This window comes from Trachypithecus francoisi, unplaced genomic scaffold, assembly GCF_009764315.1.
Source record: "Trachypithecus francoisi isolate TF-2019V2 unplaced genomic scaffold, Tfra_2.0 Contig01461, whole genome shotgun sequence".
NCBI lineage: Eukaryota > Metazoa > Chordata > Mammalia > Primates > Cercopithecidae > Trachypithecus > Trachypithecus francoisi.
Window position 1 is genome coordinate 17,836,647 of NW_022681433.1, and position 14,575 is coordinate 17,851,221.

General features: G+C 43.2%; 1 protein-coding gene across 1 annotated transcript in view; it reads left to right on the top strand.

Annotated features, from left to right (window-relative positions):
- ATP8A2 (ATPase phospholipid transporting 8A2) overlaps positions 1 to 14,575 on the top strand; it is a 649,053-nt gene that overhangs the window by 480,180 nt on the left and 154,298 nt on the right. Inside the window, exons 31-33 of the mRNA XM_033236971.1 lie at positions 2,807 to 2,868; positions 3,416 to 3,472; positions 4,908 to 5,015. Of these exons, the coding sequence (XP_033092862.1) occupies positions 2,807 to 2,868; positions 3,416 to 3,472; positions 4,908 to 5,015 (227 nt within the window). The remainder of the gene's footprint in view (positions 1 to 2,806; positions 2,869 to 3,415; positions 3,473 to 4,907; positions 5,016 to 14,575) is intronic.

Consider the following 14,575-nt stretch of genomic DNA (forward strand, 5'->3'; position numbering starts at 1 on the left):
TCACCCAGGCTGGAGTGCACTGTTGCAGTCATGGCTCACTGCAGCCTCAAACTCCAGAGCTCAAGCAGTCCTCCCACCTCATGCCTCCCAAGTAGCTGGGACCACAGGCGAGCACCACCACACTCAACTGATATATTTCTTTTCTTTTCCTTTTTTTTTTTTCTTTTTTTTCTGAGGCAGAGTCTCACTCTGTTGCCCAGGCTGCAGTGCAGTGGCATGATTACTCACTGCAACCTCCACCTCCTGGGTGGAAGTGATTCTCATGCCTCAGCCTCCTGAGTAGCTGGCAATTCAGGCACCTGCCACCACACCCAGTTAATTTTTATATTTTTAGTAGAGATAGGGTTTCACCATGTTGGCCAGGCTGGTCTTGAACTCCTGACCTCAGGTGATCCACCCGTCTCCACCTTCCAAATTGCTGGGATTACAGGCGTGAGCCACTTCTCTCAGCAGCTAATGTATTTCTTCATAGCACTTATTACACCTGACATTTTATTGTGTATCTGTTCAAGGATTTATGTCCTGTCTCCATATAAAGACAGAGACCTTCTCTTTCCAGTTCTCATAATAGTGCCTGGCATAAAATAGGCTGTAAGTAAATATTTGTTGAGTACATAAAAGAAGAATGTTATTTGTTTCAAGGCTATAATCTGTGTTAGAATCAAAGAGATGGTCTCTATACTAAACTGAAGTATTTCTTCACTGAGGCAGCATTTAAAAGTGTTGCACTTGTGAGTAAAACAGTCTTAAGGCCAGTTCCTGAAAAATGAACCCCTACAGTTTTGAGTAACTATTTGCTAATACATCAGTGTGCTGCCTTCTTGGGATTAATTTAGCCTTTCTCTTACTCTTTTAACTTGCTCCATTCCTTTCCTTTTAATGAAGTCTTGCCTAAGCTCCAGTCTGTCCTTGCCCCATCTCCCCTGAGCTTTGAGACCATTCCTTTTTAAGTCAGTGGCCATTCTTCTGTTCTTCTGTTATGACTCTCACTTTACCTAGCAGCAGGCCCTCCATTTAGTGCAGCCTGTCATGTTGCCTTCCTGGTTCATCCTCCCTTATCCACAAATTTACCTGGCTGGAATCAGGAGACTGTGTGTGCCCAAGGGCTTGGTTCAGGGACCCATGCTTCCCCAGTTCCACTTATGACTCCATCATTATGCTGTTTTAGGAAAAAAAATAGATATTGATTCTCTAATAAGAGTGGGATTGTTCAACAAGCTTTGGGTAATTCAGCGAGCCCAGATATGTATGTATAGCAGCTACTTATTGGAAATTTGAACATAAACATCCTTATCTACCCAGCCGATGGGCCACAGACCAGGACTGAGTATAAAAAAATAATAAAACCCAATGCCACATGTTGTGTCTTGTAAGTCGGAACTCAGCATTGGGTACACATGAACGTAAGGAAGAGAACAATAGACGCCAGAGAACTTGACAAGAGAGGGAGGGAGGAAAGGCTTGAAAAACTACCCATTGGGAGGCCAGGCGCAGTGGCTCACGCCTGTAATCCCAGCACTTTGGGAGGCTGAGGCAGGTGGATCATGAGATCAGGAGTTCAAGACCAGCCTGGTTAAGATGGTGAAACCCCATCTCTACTAAAAATACAAAAATTAGCCGGGCATGATAGCAGGCACCTGTTATCCCAGCTACTTGGGAGGCTGAGGCAGAGAACTGCTTGAATCCGGGAGGCGGAGGTTGCAGTGAGCCGAGATTGCGCCATTACACTCCAGCCTGGGTGACAGACTGAGACTCTGTCTCAAAAAAAAAACAAAAAAACAAAAACAAAAAAAAAACAACTACCTACTGGGTACTGTGCTCACTACCTTGGTGTCGGAGTCATTTGTGCTCCAGACCTCAGTATCACATATACCTTTGTAACAAACCTGCGCACACACCCCCAAATCTAAAAGAAAAGTTGAAAGAAGTTGAAAGAATTAAGAATAAAGGAAGATTGGCAGTGTCGTCCAAGGAAACTAAGCCTGATGTTAAGATAGGCTCTGACCACTTAGGATTAAAAACAGACTTCTCTATGCAGGTGTAGTGGAGATGATGAAGCAACTCTATTAGCATCCGTTGTTACAGACATTGTCATAGCCATCATTGAGAAGGAAAAAAAAAAAAAAGGAAAATATAGGAAAACGGAAGCTTCAAATCCTTGTATTTTCTAAACTCCTGTGGTTGGAGTGCTTGCGTTCCCCCAGGTGATAGGCTCTGGAAGCTCATACATGTATTTTCTTAACTCCTGTGATTGGAGTGCTTGCGTTCCCCCAGGTGATAGGCTCTGGAAGCTCATACAGTTGCAAATGAGAACATGAGTAGTAACTACCCCCAAGATTCTTTCCAAGTTGTCATTATGAATTGGTTTAATATGCATGTAGTTATCTTTTTATTGGTCCATAATTCCCATTTAGCAAAAATTAAACATGAATCGTAAGGGAACACCTGGAAAAAGCCTCAACATGGGTGGCACTTAATAAAAATAGATAAATATATTCTTATTCCTTTTTTAAAACAAACTGGACAAAGATAAATTTTAATGTTTATAAAAATGTAAATTTCAATGCAGATCAAGCATTTGGTTGGTTGGCTTGTTGGAAGCTTGACTTTATTTGCTTCATTTGGAGAGAATATAAGATGAAAAAGTTCATGAGGAAGAGAAGTAGGCATTAGAATCACAAGATGGGATTTTGAAATATTCTGTGAGTTGATAGATGTTCTTAAAGTTCCCTGTTTAATGCTCCAAATTAAATAGGTGGCCATGCTCGGCTCGTTGGATGTTAATAGTAACTTCTTTGTTTTTCAGATACTGTGTTGACCAGTGGTCATGCCACCGACTATTTATTTGTTGGAAATATTGTTTACACAGTAAGTTTATCTCTGTTTATTAAGCCATTCTTAAACAGCTTTTGTGTGGCTTGCACTTCTCTAAACGCTTAAAAAGAGCCATCCTCGTTATTATTATTTATTTCAAATCTTCAAAATGTATTTTGTATATCCTTCAAAGTTCAGAATATCTGTGAAATGCTTACGTCATCATTTCTGAAGGTTATGCAGCGTCAAGGTTTCTGGACAGGTGGTTAACAGATTTCCCCATTCTTCAAACGACCATTTTACACCTGCCTGCAAAGGAAAACAACACTCAGGAAGGCAATTTCTCCCAAGCTAAGAAAAGGGCAAAACTATTATTTATGAGAAAGACTGTTACTAGAATGAAAGCTCTTCTGGAAGTGAATCTGCCTGTATGTTCCCTGAAAATAACCCCTAGAGGATTAGCTCCTGACATGGCTCATACTTTCAAACCAGAGCTGCCTTGGGGAAACTAGCTCTGGAGTGGGGAGATGGGATTTCTCACAGAAAGTGAAAGCAACTCATTGAGAATAATGTTTTTCCAAACTGCTTTTTGTTTTCACAGTATGTTGTCGTTACTGTTTGTCTGAAAGCTGGCTTGGAGACCACAGCTTGGACTAAAGTAAGATTTCTCTAGAATTGTTTCTCTGTTCAGTATAGATATATTTCATGCTATGGTTTCTTTTTAAGCCTTGGGGAAACAATAAGCAATATCTGGCTATCTTCTTTCAGATTTTCTATGTAAAAATTGTGGTTTGATCTTTATCAGGGTAAATTTGTAATCCAAAGTCTCTTGGTGATTCATTTGCTTGGCACATAATACAGCTCTAAACTATTAACACTCATCTCATTTCAAATGTACATGCTCATTGTAAAAACAAAAACCATATATACACACACGTATATGGAAAATATAGAAAGACAAAAAAACAATGTCCATAGTTTTACCACCAAGGGACAGTCACTGTTAATGCTTTCCTGTGGAACCTTCCAGACTTTGTTCTGTGTCTGCATGTGTGTGTATTTTTTAATAAGATGATACATTATAAAACATAAGACTTCGTAATCCCTTTTAATTTAAATATATATTAGGCACATTTTCTGTGCCTTAAAATACAATTCAACAAAGTTATTTTCCTTGATTAAAGAATGTTCCGTTTTAGAGACGTTCCATCATTTATTTCATCACTCTCTTATTTTAGACATTTTGCTTATTTCCAGCATTTAAAGATTATAACCAAAGCTTCATGTGTGTCTCTCACAAAGTGTCATGACCTGGCTGCTGTTTAAATGCTCTGCTAAGAAAAATGGGGATGAGGTGGGAGGTCAATGAGGAATTGGGAATCCCCTAGAGACAGTGGCAGTTAATCCTGGTTAGAGGTGATGATGCCTTTGCTGCTTAGGATGTTAGAGGAGGAGGTAGTGAGAAGTGGTGCGAGTCTGGATTCATTGTATCTTTCTAAAAGCTAACAGAGCTTGCACATGGATTAGATTGTGGGGTGTGAAGAGAGAAGTCAAGGATCACCATATTAAGAGGACAAAGAAGAAAAAATGAACAACTCAGTAGGTGCTTCAAGGGGCATTATTAAGAGGCAACATCCATTTCAGATTTAAAAATTAAAAAACTTGACTAAAGGAACGGAACGATCAAAGTCTTGATAAATAAAAGCATCTTATTTATTTTTTCTGTTCAGCCACTCTGTTGCCAGATTAATGAGTCCTTATTGTAAGACAGCCACAGGTTGGAGCAAACACTTGCTATGAACTGAGAGTGGCCCACTGTCACTATGGGAGAAATCTTAGAATAAGGTCACCTGTGACAGCAAAAGCACCTTTATCTTCAGGGTACTTTGGGGCCATTCATTACTTGAATTCATTGTTTAAACATTCTGAGACATGGGAATTAGAAAGATTGAACTTCCCATTAACTGGTGAGTCATCAACATCTTTCCATAAGGAAAGGCAGCTTGGATGCAAGAATTCTGCAGCAAGTGGAGTTGGAGTGAACCTGCCAGGCCCGTCGAGAAGCCTGTCTGAGTGTCTGTTTCCCTCTGCAGTTCAGTCATCTGGCTGTCTGGGGAAGCATGCTGACCTGGCTGGTGTTTTTTGGCATCTACTCCACCATCTGGCCCACCATTCCCATTGCTCCAGATATGAGAGGACAGGTAAGTACTCCTGATTGGGAGTGTGCCTTCTGTGTCTTGTGACAGCAGTGTTTCTCCATGGGTGGGTGAGCAGGCGCTGTGTGTGTTACAACCACGATGAGCTTCAGGAGAGGCTGGTCCTACTTGCTTCCATCAGAATCTATCAGGAGAGAAACCAAACCAAAGCACCTGGAAGAGGTCTTCCAGTCCACAGAAATGGCATTTGAGGTTTCAGGTGTTACAAAAACTGTCAACTTAAATCCTCTGGCTTATTGGCATGCCCACATTTCCATAATGAATTATATGTTAATTACACACAGTACCAATATGTACAGTTTGAAAACTGGAGCTATTTTGACTGGTTCCTAATCCAGTGATTATGTCAATTACAGTTTTGATGTTGTACTCTGGCTTGTTGTTATACTTTGCTGGGTCACCTGTGAGAGATGAATCTAACAGCTTTATGAACCAGATCATGGATAAACCAGAATCTCTCGTTGTTCATCTCTTTGAACTAGAGAGGCTGAGATTAAAGACCTTTACACTCATTTTAATGTTTTTTATTTTTTCTTTCATATGATCTTTGTCCAGTGCATGAGATTGAGCCATCAACAGTGACAAACTGTATCCTATAATCCCACAGTATCGGGTGTGGAGAGGAATGAGCTGACAATCCTGTGGTCCACACCTCCTCAGTTTACCAAGGAAGCTGTGCAGGCCCAGGTCTCCAAGCCCACCCCACAGACCCCACCCTGGGGTGGCCCACATCCAGCACTGCCCTTAGACCCCAAGAGGCTGCTGGGCCCTGCACTTTAGGGGCCTCTGCTCTGGCCCTCTGTGGCTGGGTGTGTTCCTCGGCACGGAGTGAAAAGCTGTGATGCACAGAGTCGGTCTTCCCACTTGTAACCTATTCTCTGGGCTCCCAGGACCCCTTGCTTCCTTCCTAAACAGCCAAAGGCCCACTGCCCAGGCCTGCCTGGTCCTCTCTCCATATCCAGGCCAGTGTGTACACCCCTGGGCCAACGGGGCAGCTGTTTGCAAGGATGTGCACTGAGTAGATGATGTTTGCACCGGTGTTCCCACCCACATTTGCAGGACGCTTGTGCCGGGGCACAGAGCCCAGAATGGGAAGGGAACTGTGGGTCAAGCTTTCATTGGTGTTCCTGCCCCAGGATACATACTCCAGGGCTAGGCCTGTGCATGGTACACCTGGGTCCTATCTCTGCCTTACTTACTCTGTTGACATGAACAAAACCTCCTGGGTCCACCCAAGTGTGGACCATGTCTAGCAGCTGTTTCTTGTGAGATAGCCCAGGGTAGCATTATTTGCCATTTCACCTGATAGCACTGTCAGCTCATAGCTCACGTCGTCTGAGACCTCCACTGAGTGTGGGTGCTGAACGGGACGGACCTGTCCTATGGGAGTGGGCTTGCATGTCGTCTCGTGCATCTTTGCTTTCTGTAAGGAAAGAGGACAAACATACAACATGCTTTTCAGTTTTTTTCCAAATCCAGACAGTAGAGGAAATTAGAAGGCATTCAGTGAACCCAGAAGATTGTTGTGTAGCAAAATGACCATGTTCCAACAAAGGTATTTTGTGTTTAAATCAATCAGTTCTATTTTAAAGCAATGTGATTGATCCCCACAAAAAGCAAACCAAGAAAAGTATCCACTACAAGACAACGATCCTTTGGTAAGGCATTGGTGCTTAGAATATCTGCTTTGTGTTCTCTTCCTTTTCATTCAGGATGGATCTGCTGTGATGAATATTTCATTTGGGGAATTTTATGGTGCTGGACAATAGATGGGGCCTCGGCCGATGGCCATAGACAGTGCTCTAAATTAGAGAGTGACAGCTGACAGGACGGGATCTCTTGGCGTGTGACTGACAGAAAAAGCCCATTCCTTTGAAAGCCCCTCCTGTGCCCTAGACAGAGAGCTGTGCCGGGGAGCCATGTGTACTCCGGTAACTCCAAATGTGCATAAGTTAGGCTGCTTGCCACCTCCCATTCCCATCGAGATACCTACTTTCCAACTGCAGAAGGACCAGGCTGCTCATGCAGCTACTAAGGTGCCGACATTTTCACTGTGCCGGTCACACAAGCATGATGGTCTGTATGGTTAGAAGGCTCAGATTAATGGTGACATTCACATATTTAAGGACTCTTCCAGCAGACATTTAGTGAGCTGTTTCTACCATCCAGAAGCAAAGAAGTGACCATATTGAACCACATTTCACTTCTCTGTAAAAGCTTATTTTTATTTGTAACATGTCATTTTAATGACTTGATTGGTTGGTTCCCATGAAGCAAATGATAACGATGTGAAATAGAGGATAGCTGTGTGAAACTGAGGTTTTCATTAGGCAGTAAATGAGAGGATTAGTGTGGTTCTCTAGTGGCCGGACTTCCGAGTAGGTACTCTGCTGTCTGAGTCTAAAGAACCATGTGTCATCTCTAGTTTACCTCCAGGGCAGGGGGCTCCAAGTGGGTAAAGGGGGCCAGGAAACCATGTGTAACTTTAGTGGCACAGCCAACCTTTGTACTGTTTCACCTGCAGTCTGCCACTGTGTTTTTTGACTCAGCGGTTTGTTCATTCTTTGAAACATGGCAGGGAAGTATTACAAAACATCGTTTTAAGCGCTTTTGAAGGATTGCTTGGGTGGAGAGTGGCTAAGACTAGCCTGAAGTCTCAGAAAGCCTTCCTGCTGGCTCAGGAGGACTTATATGCTGTCATAAAAAGACATAGGAACTGGGTTCAGGTGCAGTCAGTAAAAGGAATTGGCTCTTTTGGGGAATTACGTGCCCACGCCCTGTTCATTCCTGGGGATCTAGGTTGGTAAATGCTTAGGAGTAAAGGGTATTCCAGGAAAAGGCCACTTTTTAAAATGACTATTTGAAGAATGCTTCTAGTGATTTTTATAAACCATTTTTTACGGTTCACTAAACAGTAGGTTTTGGGCAAGTGAACCTGGTTATGTGAAGTTCTAGAATTAACCTAGTGCCTAATAGCAAACGGCATTTCTCACTCAGAAGCCAGAACCAGATTTGACACACAGAACATTCTATTCATAACATCTTCAGCCATTGAAAAGATGCATTGTTTCTGCCGGGGTTTTCCTAAACTAATTTGATTAAATATGTCTTTGTCTTGTCCATTATATTTGGAGTTTTTGTCACGAGGGAGAATGCGGGCTTTCCCTTGAGGGCAAAGGAAAGGAAGAGCTATAGAACTGAGTTATTCTATACTATCAAAGACTCTTTATCTTCCCTAAATCACCTCATGATATGCTATGTGAAACCCAGCCAGACAACATGTCAGGAAGTCCCAGTGGAAGTTTCTGAAATCAAAGAAGTCATCTGCATCCTTCCCCTCCTGAAAATACACCACATTTGTGGGATTTTAAGGGGCACCCTGTTTTTTCCCTTTTCTCTTTTGAAGCTTGGATTTATAGTAAATTAAAAACTTGGGTTGTGTCTGTCCTGGAGAACGCCAGTCCTTAGCTATGGAAAATACGTGATGATGTTTTTCCGTAGGGGACCAGGTGCTTTTCTTTCCCTCATAGCATAACCATTAGATAGAATATGGGTCCCCAAAGCAAATACTTAAAGGTGGAAAATGACAAAATCCCTTAGCTCGCCGCCTGCCCCAAAGTTGCCTGCTGAAGTAGAGCTTTGAGTTGGAAAGATGAGGGAAACTTAATCGTAGACCAGGTCAGGAAATGTGTTTCTGTTTTCTTCATGCTTTTCCCAACACCTCTAACTTTAGTGGTGCTGGAGGGAACACCATCTTACTTGACCTCTGTTCAAACGTCCGGAGACCTGGCTGCATTCATGCCCCAGCTATGATAAGTTATGTAACCACTGGCAAATCATTTTACTTGCATTAATCTCCTAATCAGCAAAGTCAGAATAATGCCACCCACCCTGATTACTTTAGAGGATTGTGATGAAGATGTAATAGGCTAGTGGGAAATCTAAAACATGCATGCTCTTCTTTTTCCTGGAGTGATGAACTGTTTTTGAACCTTCATCAATAAGAATATTGCTGTGATTTAAATTTCAAATTCTTTTAGCCAAAGAATTTTAACATTTTATAGGTTCTAAATGGGATGTTTTTCAGTAAGGTCTATTGACCATCTACATCCAAATCATCTGGGTTGCTTGTCAAAATGACAACCCCCACACCCCAAAAATATGTACAGGCAGTCACATACACACACAGAGACATACATGCACACACACACACACAGATGCACATATACACAGACACACAAAAATATGTGCAGGCAATCACATACACAGAGACATACATACACATACACAGAGATGCACATATACACACACACACACACAGACGCACACAAAAATATGTGCAGGCAATCACATACACAGAGACATGTGCGCATACACACAGACATACACACACACACAGATGCACATATACACAGACACAAAAATATGTGCAGGCAATCACATACACACACAGAGACATACATGCACACACACACAGATGCACAGACACAGACACACATACAAACACACACACATATACAGACATACACACACACATATACACACATACACACACACATATACACACATACACACACACATACACACACATACACACACATACACGCACACATATACACAGACTCACACACAGATTCACACAGACAGACACACACAGGCACACATATACAGACACAGACACATATACACCGACACACACAGACACGCAGACACACATATACACCCACACAGAGACACATGCACACAGATACACATATACACAGACACACACAGAGACACACATGCACACACATATACACAGACACACAGACTCACAGGCACACATGCACACACACACGGACACACATATACACAGACACACAGACTCACACACAGACACATGCACACACACAGACACACATATACACAGACACACAGACTCACAGACACACATGCACACACACAGACACATAGACACACACAGACACACACATAGACACACACACAGAGACAGTGCACACACACTGACACACATGTACACAGACACACATAGTGAATTGCAAACTCTGGGTGTGGAGCCCCAGCATCTTGGCTTTAGTAAATCTCCAGGTGATTCTTCCCTTTAAAGTTTGAGAACCACTGCTTTAAAACGCTTAAAATATGACTCTATTAGAATGTTTTAGCTCTTGCTGGGTGTTACAGGAGAAGGTGGTACACTGAAGATACAGCTGAGTGATTGCTTATGTTAAGTGGTTGTATAAGATGGCCAGCTGGTGATGGTGACCGCCTTCAGAGCAGCTAGCTTTCAAAATAGGGAATTACACCACAAGATATGAAATTGTTCATCGTGGAAAAATTCTCCTAACTAACTTTTGCTGCGTTTCCCTTAAAGTTCTTTTCATTGCTAGTAAGAGAGGGGAAAAAACTTTTTGACTTCAAAGCATACAATCTGCAACTCTGCCTGCAGTGCCAAGCTCCTGACTCCAGCCAGTTTCTGGAATAGGACAGGCTTTTTTTTTTTTTTCATTCTAACACAGGAATGGGTTTACTTTTGAGTTTTATGTACACACTTCTGTACGCACAATGCAAACCCCAGTGAACCAAAAGTAAACAGAGGGAGGAATGGTTTGCCCTCAGTGAATCAGTGATTAATTCTTCATCTTCCCCAATCATCTCCCCTGGATTTATAGCAGGCCTAGGTATATTCCACATGAAACTTGCAAAGACTGATGTTAGTTTCGCAGTTGTACGTGCTCTAGGAGGTAAGCTGAGAAGTTGGGGTGATGTCAGGTAGGCGGCCATCTTTGCTCAGCTCCCATTCCAGGATGTCTCTGGAGGATGGAAGCTTAAGTGGAGGAGTCCACCTGAGGGTCAGGAAGAAGACCTGTTTTCAGGTGAAGGTCTGTGGTGTGGGGCATGTTTGGTTGTCCCACATCCATCCTCCTTCACCCTTTCCTAAGGGTGCCCAGTGTGTATTCACTGATGTGACTTCCATCCGTAAGTCCAGGGGAAAGCTTCATTCTGTCCCTGCTGCCGCAGTGAGCGGGTCAGGAAGCCTGAAGGAGACACAGGGAGACACTTGCTGGGGGCTTCTAGGATAGCAACGAGTTTGCTCCTAAAACAAATCCATGAAAGCACTGGCTTTCCCGGCTGAGCCACGTGGCTGCTGTTGTGATGCTGGGAATGGTTCAGGCACAGGAGGAAAATCACCCCCAGAATCCTCCTAGGGCCTGGAAGATGGACTAGGAAGACAAAACGGCAAACAAAAACAAAAGCCTCTTTTTTATTGTTTGATTATTTTTTATTTGACAAGTAAAGGACTCCGAAAGTCTCTCTGCGATTGTTGAGACACTGTATGAAGCCAGCCTCGAAGCCCACCCCAGGTGGGGCGCTCAGTGAGAATTTCCCGTGTGCTGCCTGGCCTTGTGGGCAGCCCTTGCCAAGGAAACCTCTCTTCACCCAGGTGCGGGTGTTGGGATGTTCCCTTAGCTGCCTCAGCCCAGGAAAGAAACGCTTTTTAAAAACAAGCTTAGGGCTTTAGCATGTTTAAACTGTTGTATTATACTCAAAGTTACAGATTGGTTAAGGAGCTGGTAAAAATTACTTTAGCATTGGAATTATTAGTTTTTTAGTAACATTTCAGAAAACAACTAATAAGCATGTCTTACACTTACTGGAATTAATCTTTAATACAATATTGAATAGACTCGGTCCAGTTTTCCTCAAGTTTCCGAAGCCCGTGGCATGGCTGGTGAGGAGCGGTCAGCCTCGTCCCGGAGGAATTCTCATCGGCAGAGACTCGCCTTTTGGTTTGAAATAACATCGGGACATCTTTCTGTACAGTTTTCTTGAGTATTGAAATTGGCCCAGTTATTCATTGACGTCCAATTTACATTCTGGCTTTTAAACTCGTACGTTTTGTGGAATAGTGAGACTCGTTTGCAAGAAGTAACACAGTGTTTGTGGATGACGTCCTCATCTGAATGCAAAGCACGATGAGCGAAGTTAAGACGCCACCGACTTCCTGGCTTCTGCTGCACCTGTGACTGTTGTCGCCTGCACCCCAGGGTCCCCCATCTGTGTGCATTTCCTTCCTAGAAGGCTCCCAACACCAGTCCCTTTCTGAGGGAAGCCCTAAAACCAAAAACAAAACTATAACAAAAACAACCAAAAAAAAAAAACCCTCTTCATTGGTAATAAAAAGAAAAATCAGAAACATTCAGTTGGGCAGTGCTAGCTAGGTGAGTTCTCACAGCCTGTAAATATTTGGGTTCTAAAATCAGAATACTCAGGGTCCATCAGACAACAGTTCTGTCAGAAAATGACTTTTGTCATTGTTACATATAATGCCAACTTGTTTCTGTTTTTCTCCTTCTGGTTAAAAACAAAGGAGAAAGTATATTTTTTTAAGTTGGAAGCTCCTTAAAGTGGTTTCAGATTCTTTCCACAGGCAGTGATGGGAACATAACTCCCATTATCCTAATTGCCTCTGGGTTCTCCGGAATCCTCCTGGATTAAAGTGACCCGAATCCGATTTCTTTCCTATTCAGTGCAAATTGTAACTGTGAAAGTAGGATTTGAACTAAATTAAGCTAATGCCTAAGACATTTAGGAAGCTAAGTCTGTTATCTGTAATATCCATACTTGCGCTATTTCTGAGCTTGTTTTTCAGGTATATGAAGGGGATAATATTCTATCTTAGGGTTTAATAGGGAAATTAAAGAAAATAAGACATGTCAGTGACAGTAGGTAATGTTTATTGAACAATTGAAATGAGAAAAGTTCTCTCGTCCCCCTGGCAGGGCGTGTGGCAGGGGTGTGGTTCGCTGCTTCAGTGCCCCACTGCTCAGACCTCTAGGGGAGCGTACAGACGGGCAGGCTGTGGGGCTCCGACCCCACTGCAGTGTCTAGGGGTGAGTGTTTACAGCTCCTGAACTCCAGTGGTCATGTGTTACAGGGTGCTCTTTTAGTTTAGCTGTCTATAGGCTGCTTGTGTTAACCAACTCAATGAGACTCTCTGCTTTGTCACAAGGACAGCGGGCTTTGTGTATCCCAGACTCTTGCCTTGGGTGTACCGGAAGAATCGGATCACAGGTGGGCTTGGAGAATGAGTGCAAGATGTTGTTGAATGGAGGTAGCTCTCAGCAGATGGGGGAGCCAGAAGGGAGTTGGTTTTTCCCTGGAGTTGAGCTGCTTGGCAGCCCGGCTTGTCCTCCAACGGCTCCGGCCAAACTGTGTGTCATTCTGGTGATAGGTGGCCTGACGGTGCGCTGGTGCCTGTCCGTGCATTCCTCTAGACATCCAGCAGCCCAGTGTTCCTCTGCTGATGTGTTCCTCTCGACGTCCAGCCACCAGTGTGTCTGCCTGCTAGGGTCTTGGTTTTTTAATAGGCACAGGATGGGAGGGTGGCAGGTCAGGGTGGTCTTGGAAAATACAACATGTGGGCAGGAAAACAAAAATGCCTGTCCTCACCTAGGTCCCTGGACACAGGCCTGGGGGTGGAGCCCTAGCCAGGGACCATGCCCTTCCCCCCTTCTGCATCATTTAATGGGATCACGCCCTTCCCTTCCTAGCACTTCCCTTCCATATCACAATTACTACATACCAGGCAAAACATATTCATGAAAATATGTTTAATATATGCAATGACATGTGTAATGAAGTAAGCGTCACCTCATTCAGTAATCTGCAACCACATGAGGAAACTGAGGCTTAGCGAGAAAGGATCAGTCTCTCGGCCAGGCAGGGAATGGAGTGGCTGGGATTCCTCTGGAGTCAGTTGGACTCCAGGCTGGGTCTCTCACTTCGTGACTATGGAAAGCAGCTACAGTGACGACGAACCAGGTGTCTGAGAAATGGTGCTCAATTCTCCTTAACATTTTGCTTTTTAATACATTTTATCTGAAGTGACTTACCCTGCAATGCAATCGAATTTTTAAAATATGAATGTTGAGTTAGAAGGAATAAGCAGACTTTATGTTTGAGCTGCAGTTTTCTGTCCATGAGCCCAGTCTTTTTTAAAGTAAAGCAGGTTTCAAACAACAGGATTGATTTTTTACGTTCATTATGGAAAGCCTTCATTTCTTCAGTCCTTGTCCTCCCTTCCCCCATATACAATTTCCTCCATTGTGGCAGTTTATTTTCTTTCTGGCCTCTCATTTCAAGGATGCTGTGTGCTAATTAGAGGCCAGGCGGCTTTGATTGTGAGTGGGTGTTTTTTTTCTTCAGAGGTTTTGTTGTGGTGTTGGCATTTGTCATTCATTCTGATGTTAATTTTTAAAATATCTGTCAGCAAATTAAAGGACACATTACATGCTGATTTTGCTTGTTTGTAATATTTATGCTTAGTGGTCACAGTGTACGTTTGATGTGGTTTTGAACTTTTCCTTTCTTGAAACATGTGGAAATGTGTATGTGGGCCACTCTTGTTAAGATTCTGCACAGGGGTTTTCTCCTCCAACATCTGCAGAGGGAGGTGGCCTTGTCTGATGGCTGGAGATCATCATCATCACAGTTCTCCAACCCAGAGATGGCAGGGATCCTCAGGTTTATCCTATTTAAAAGGT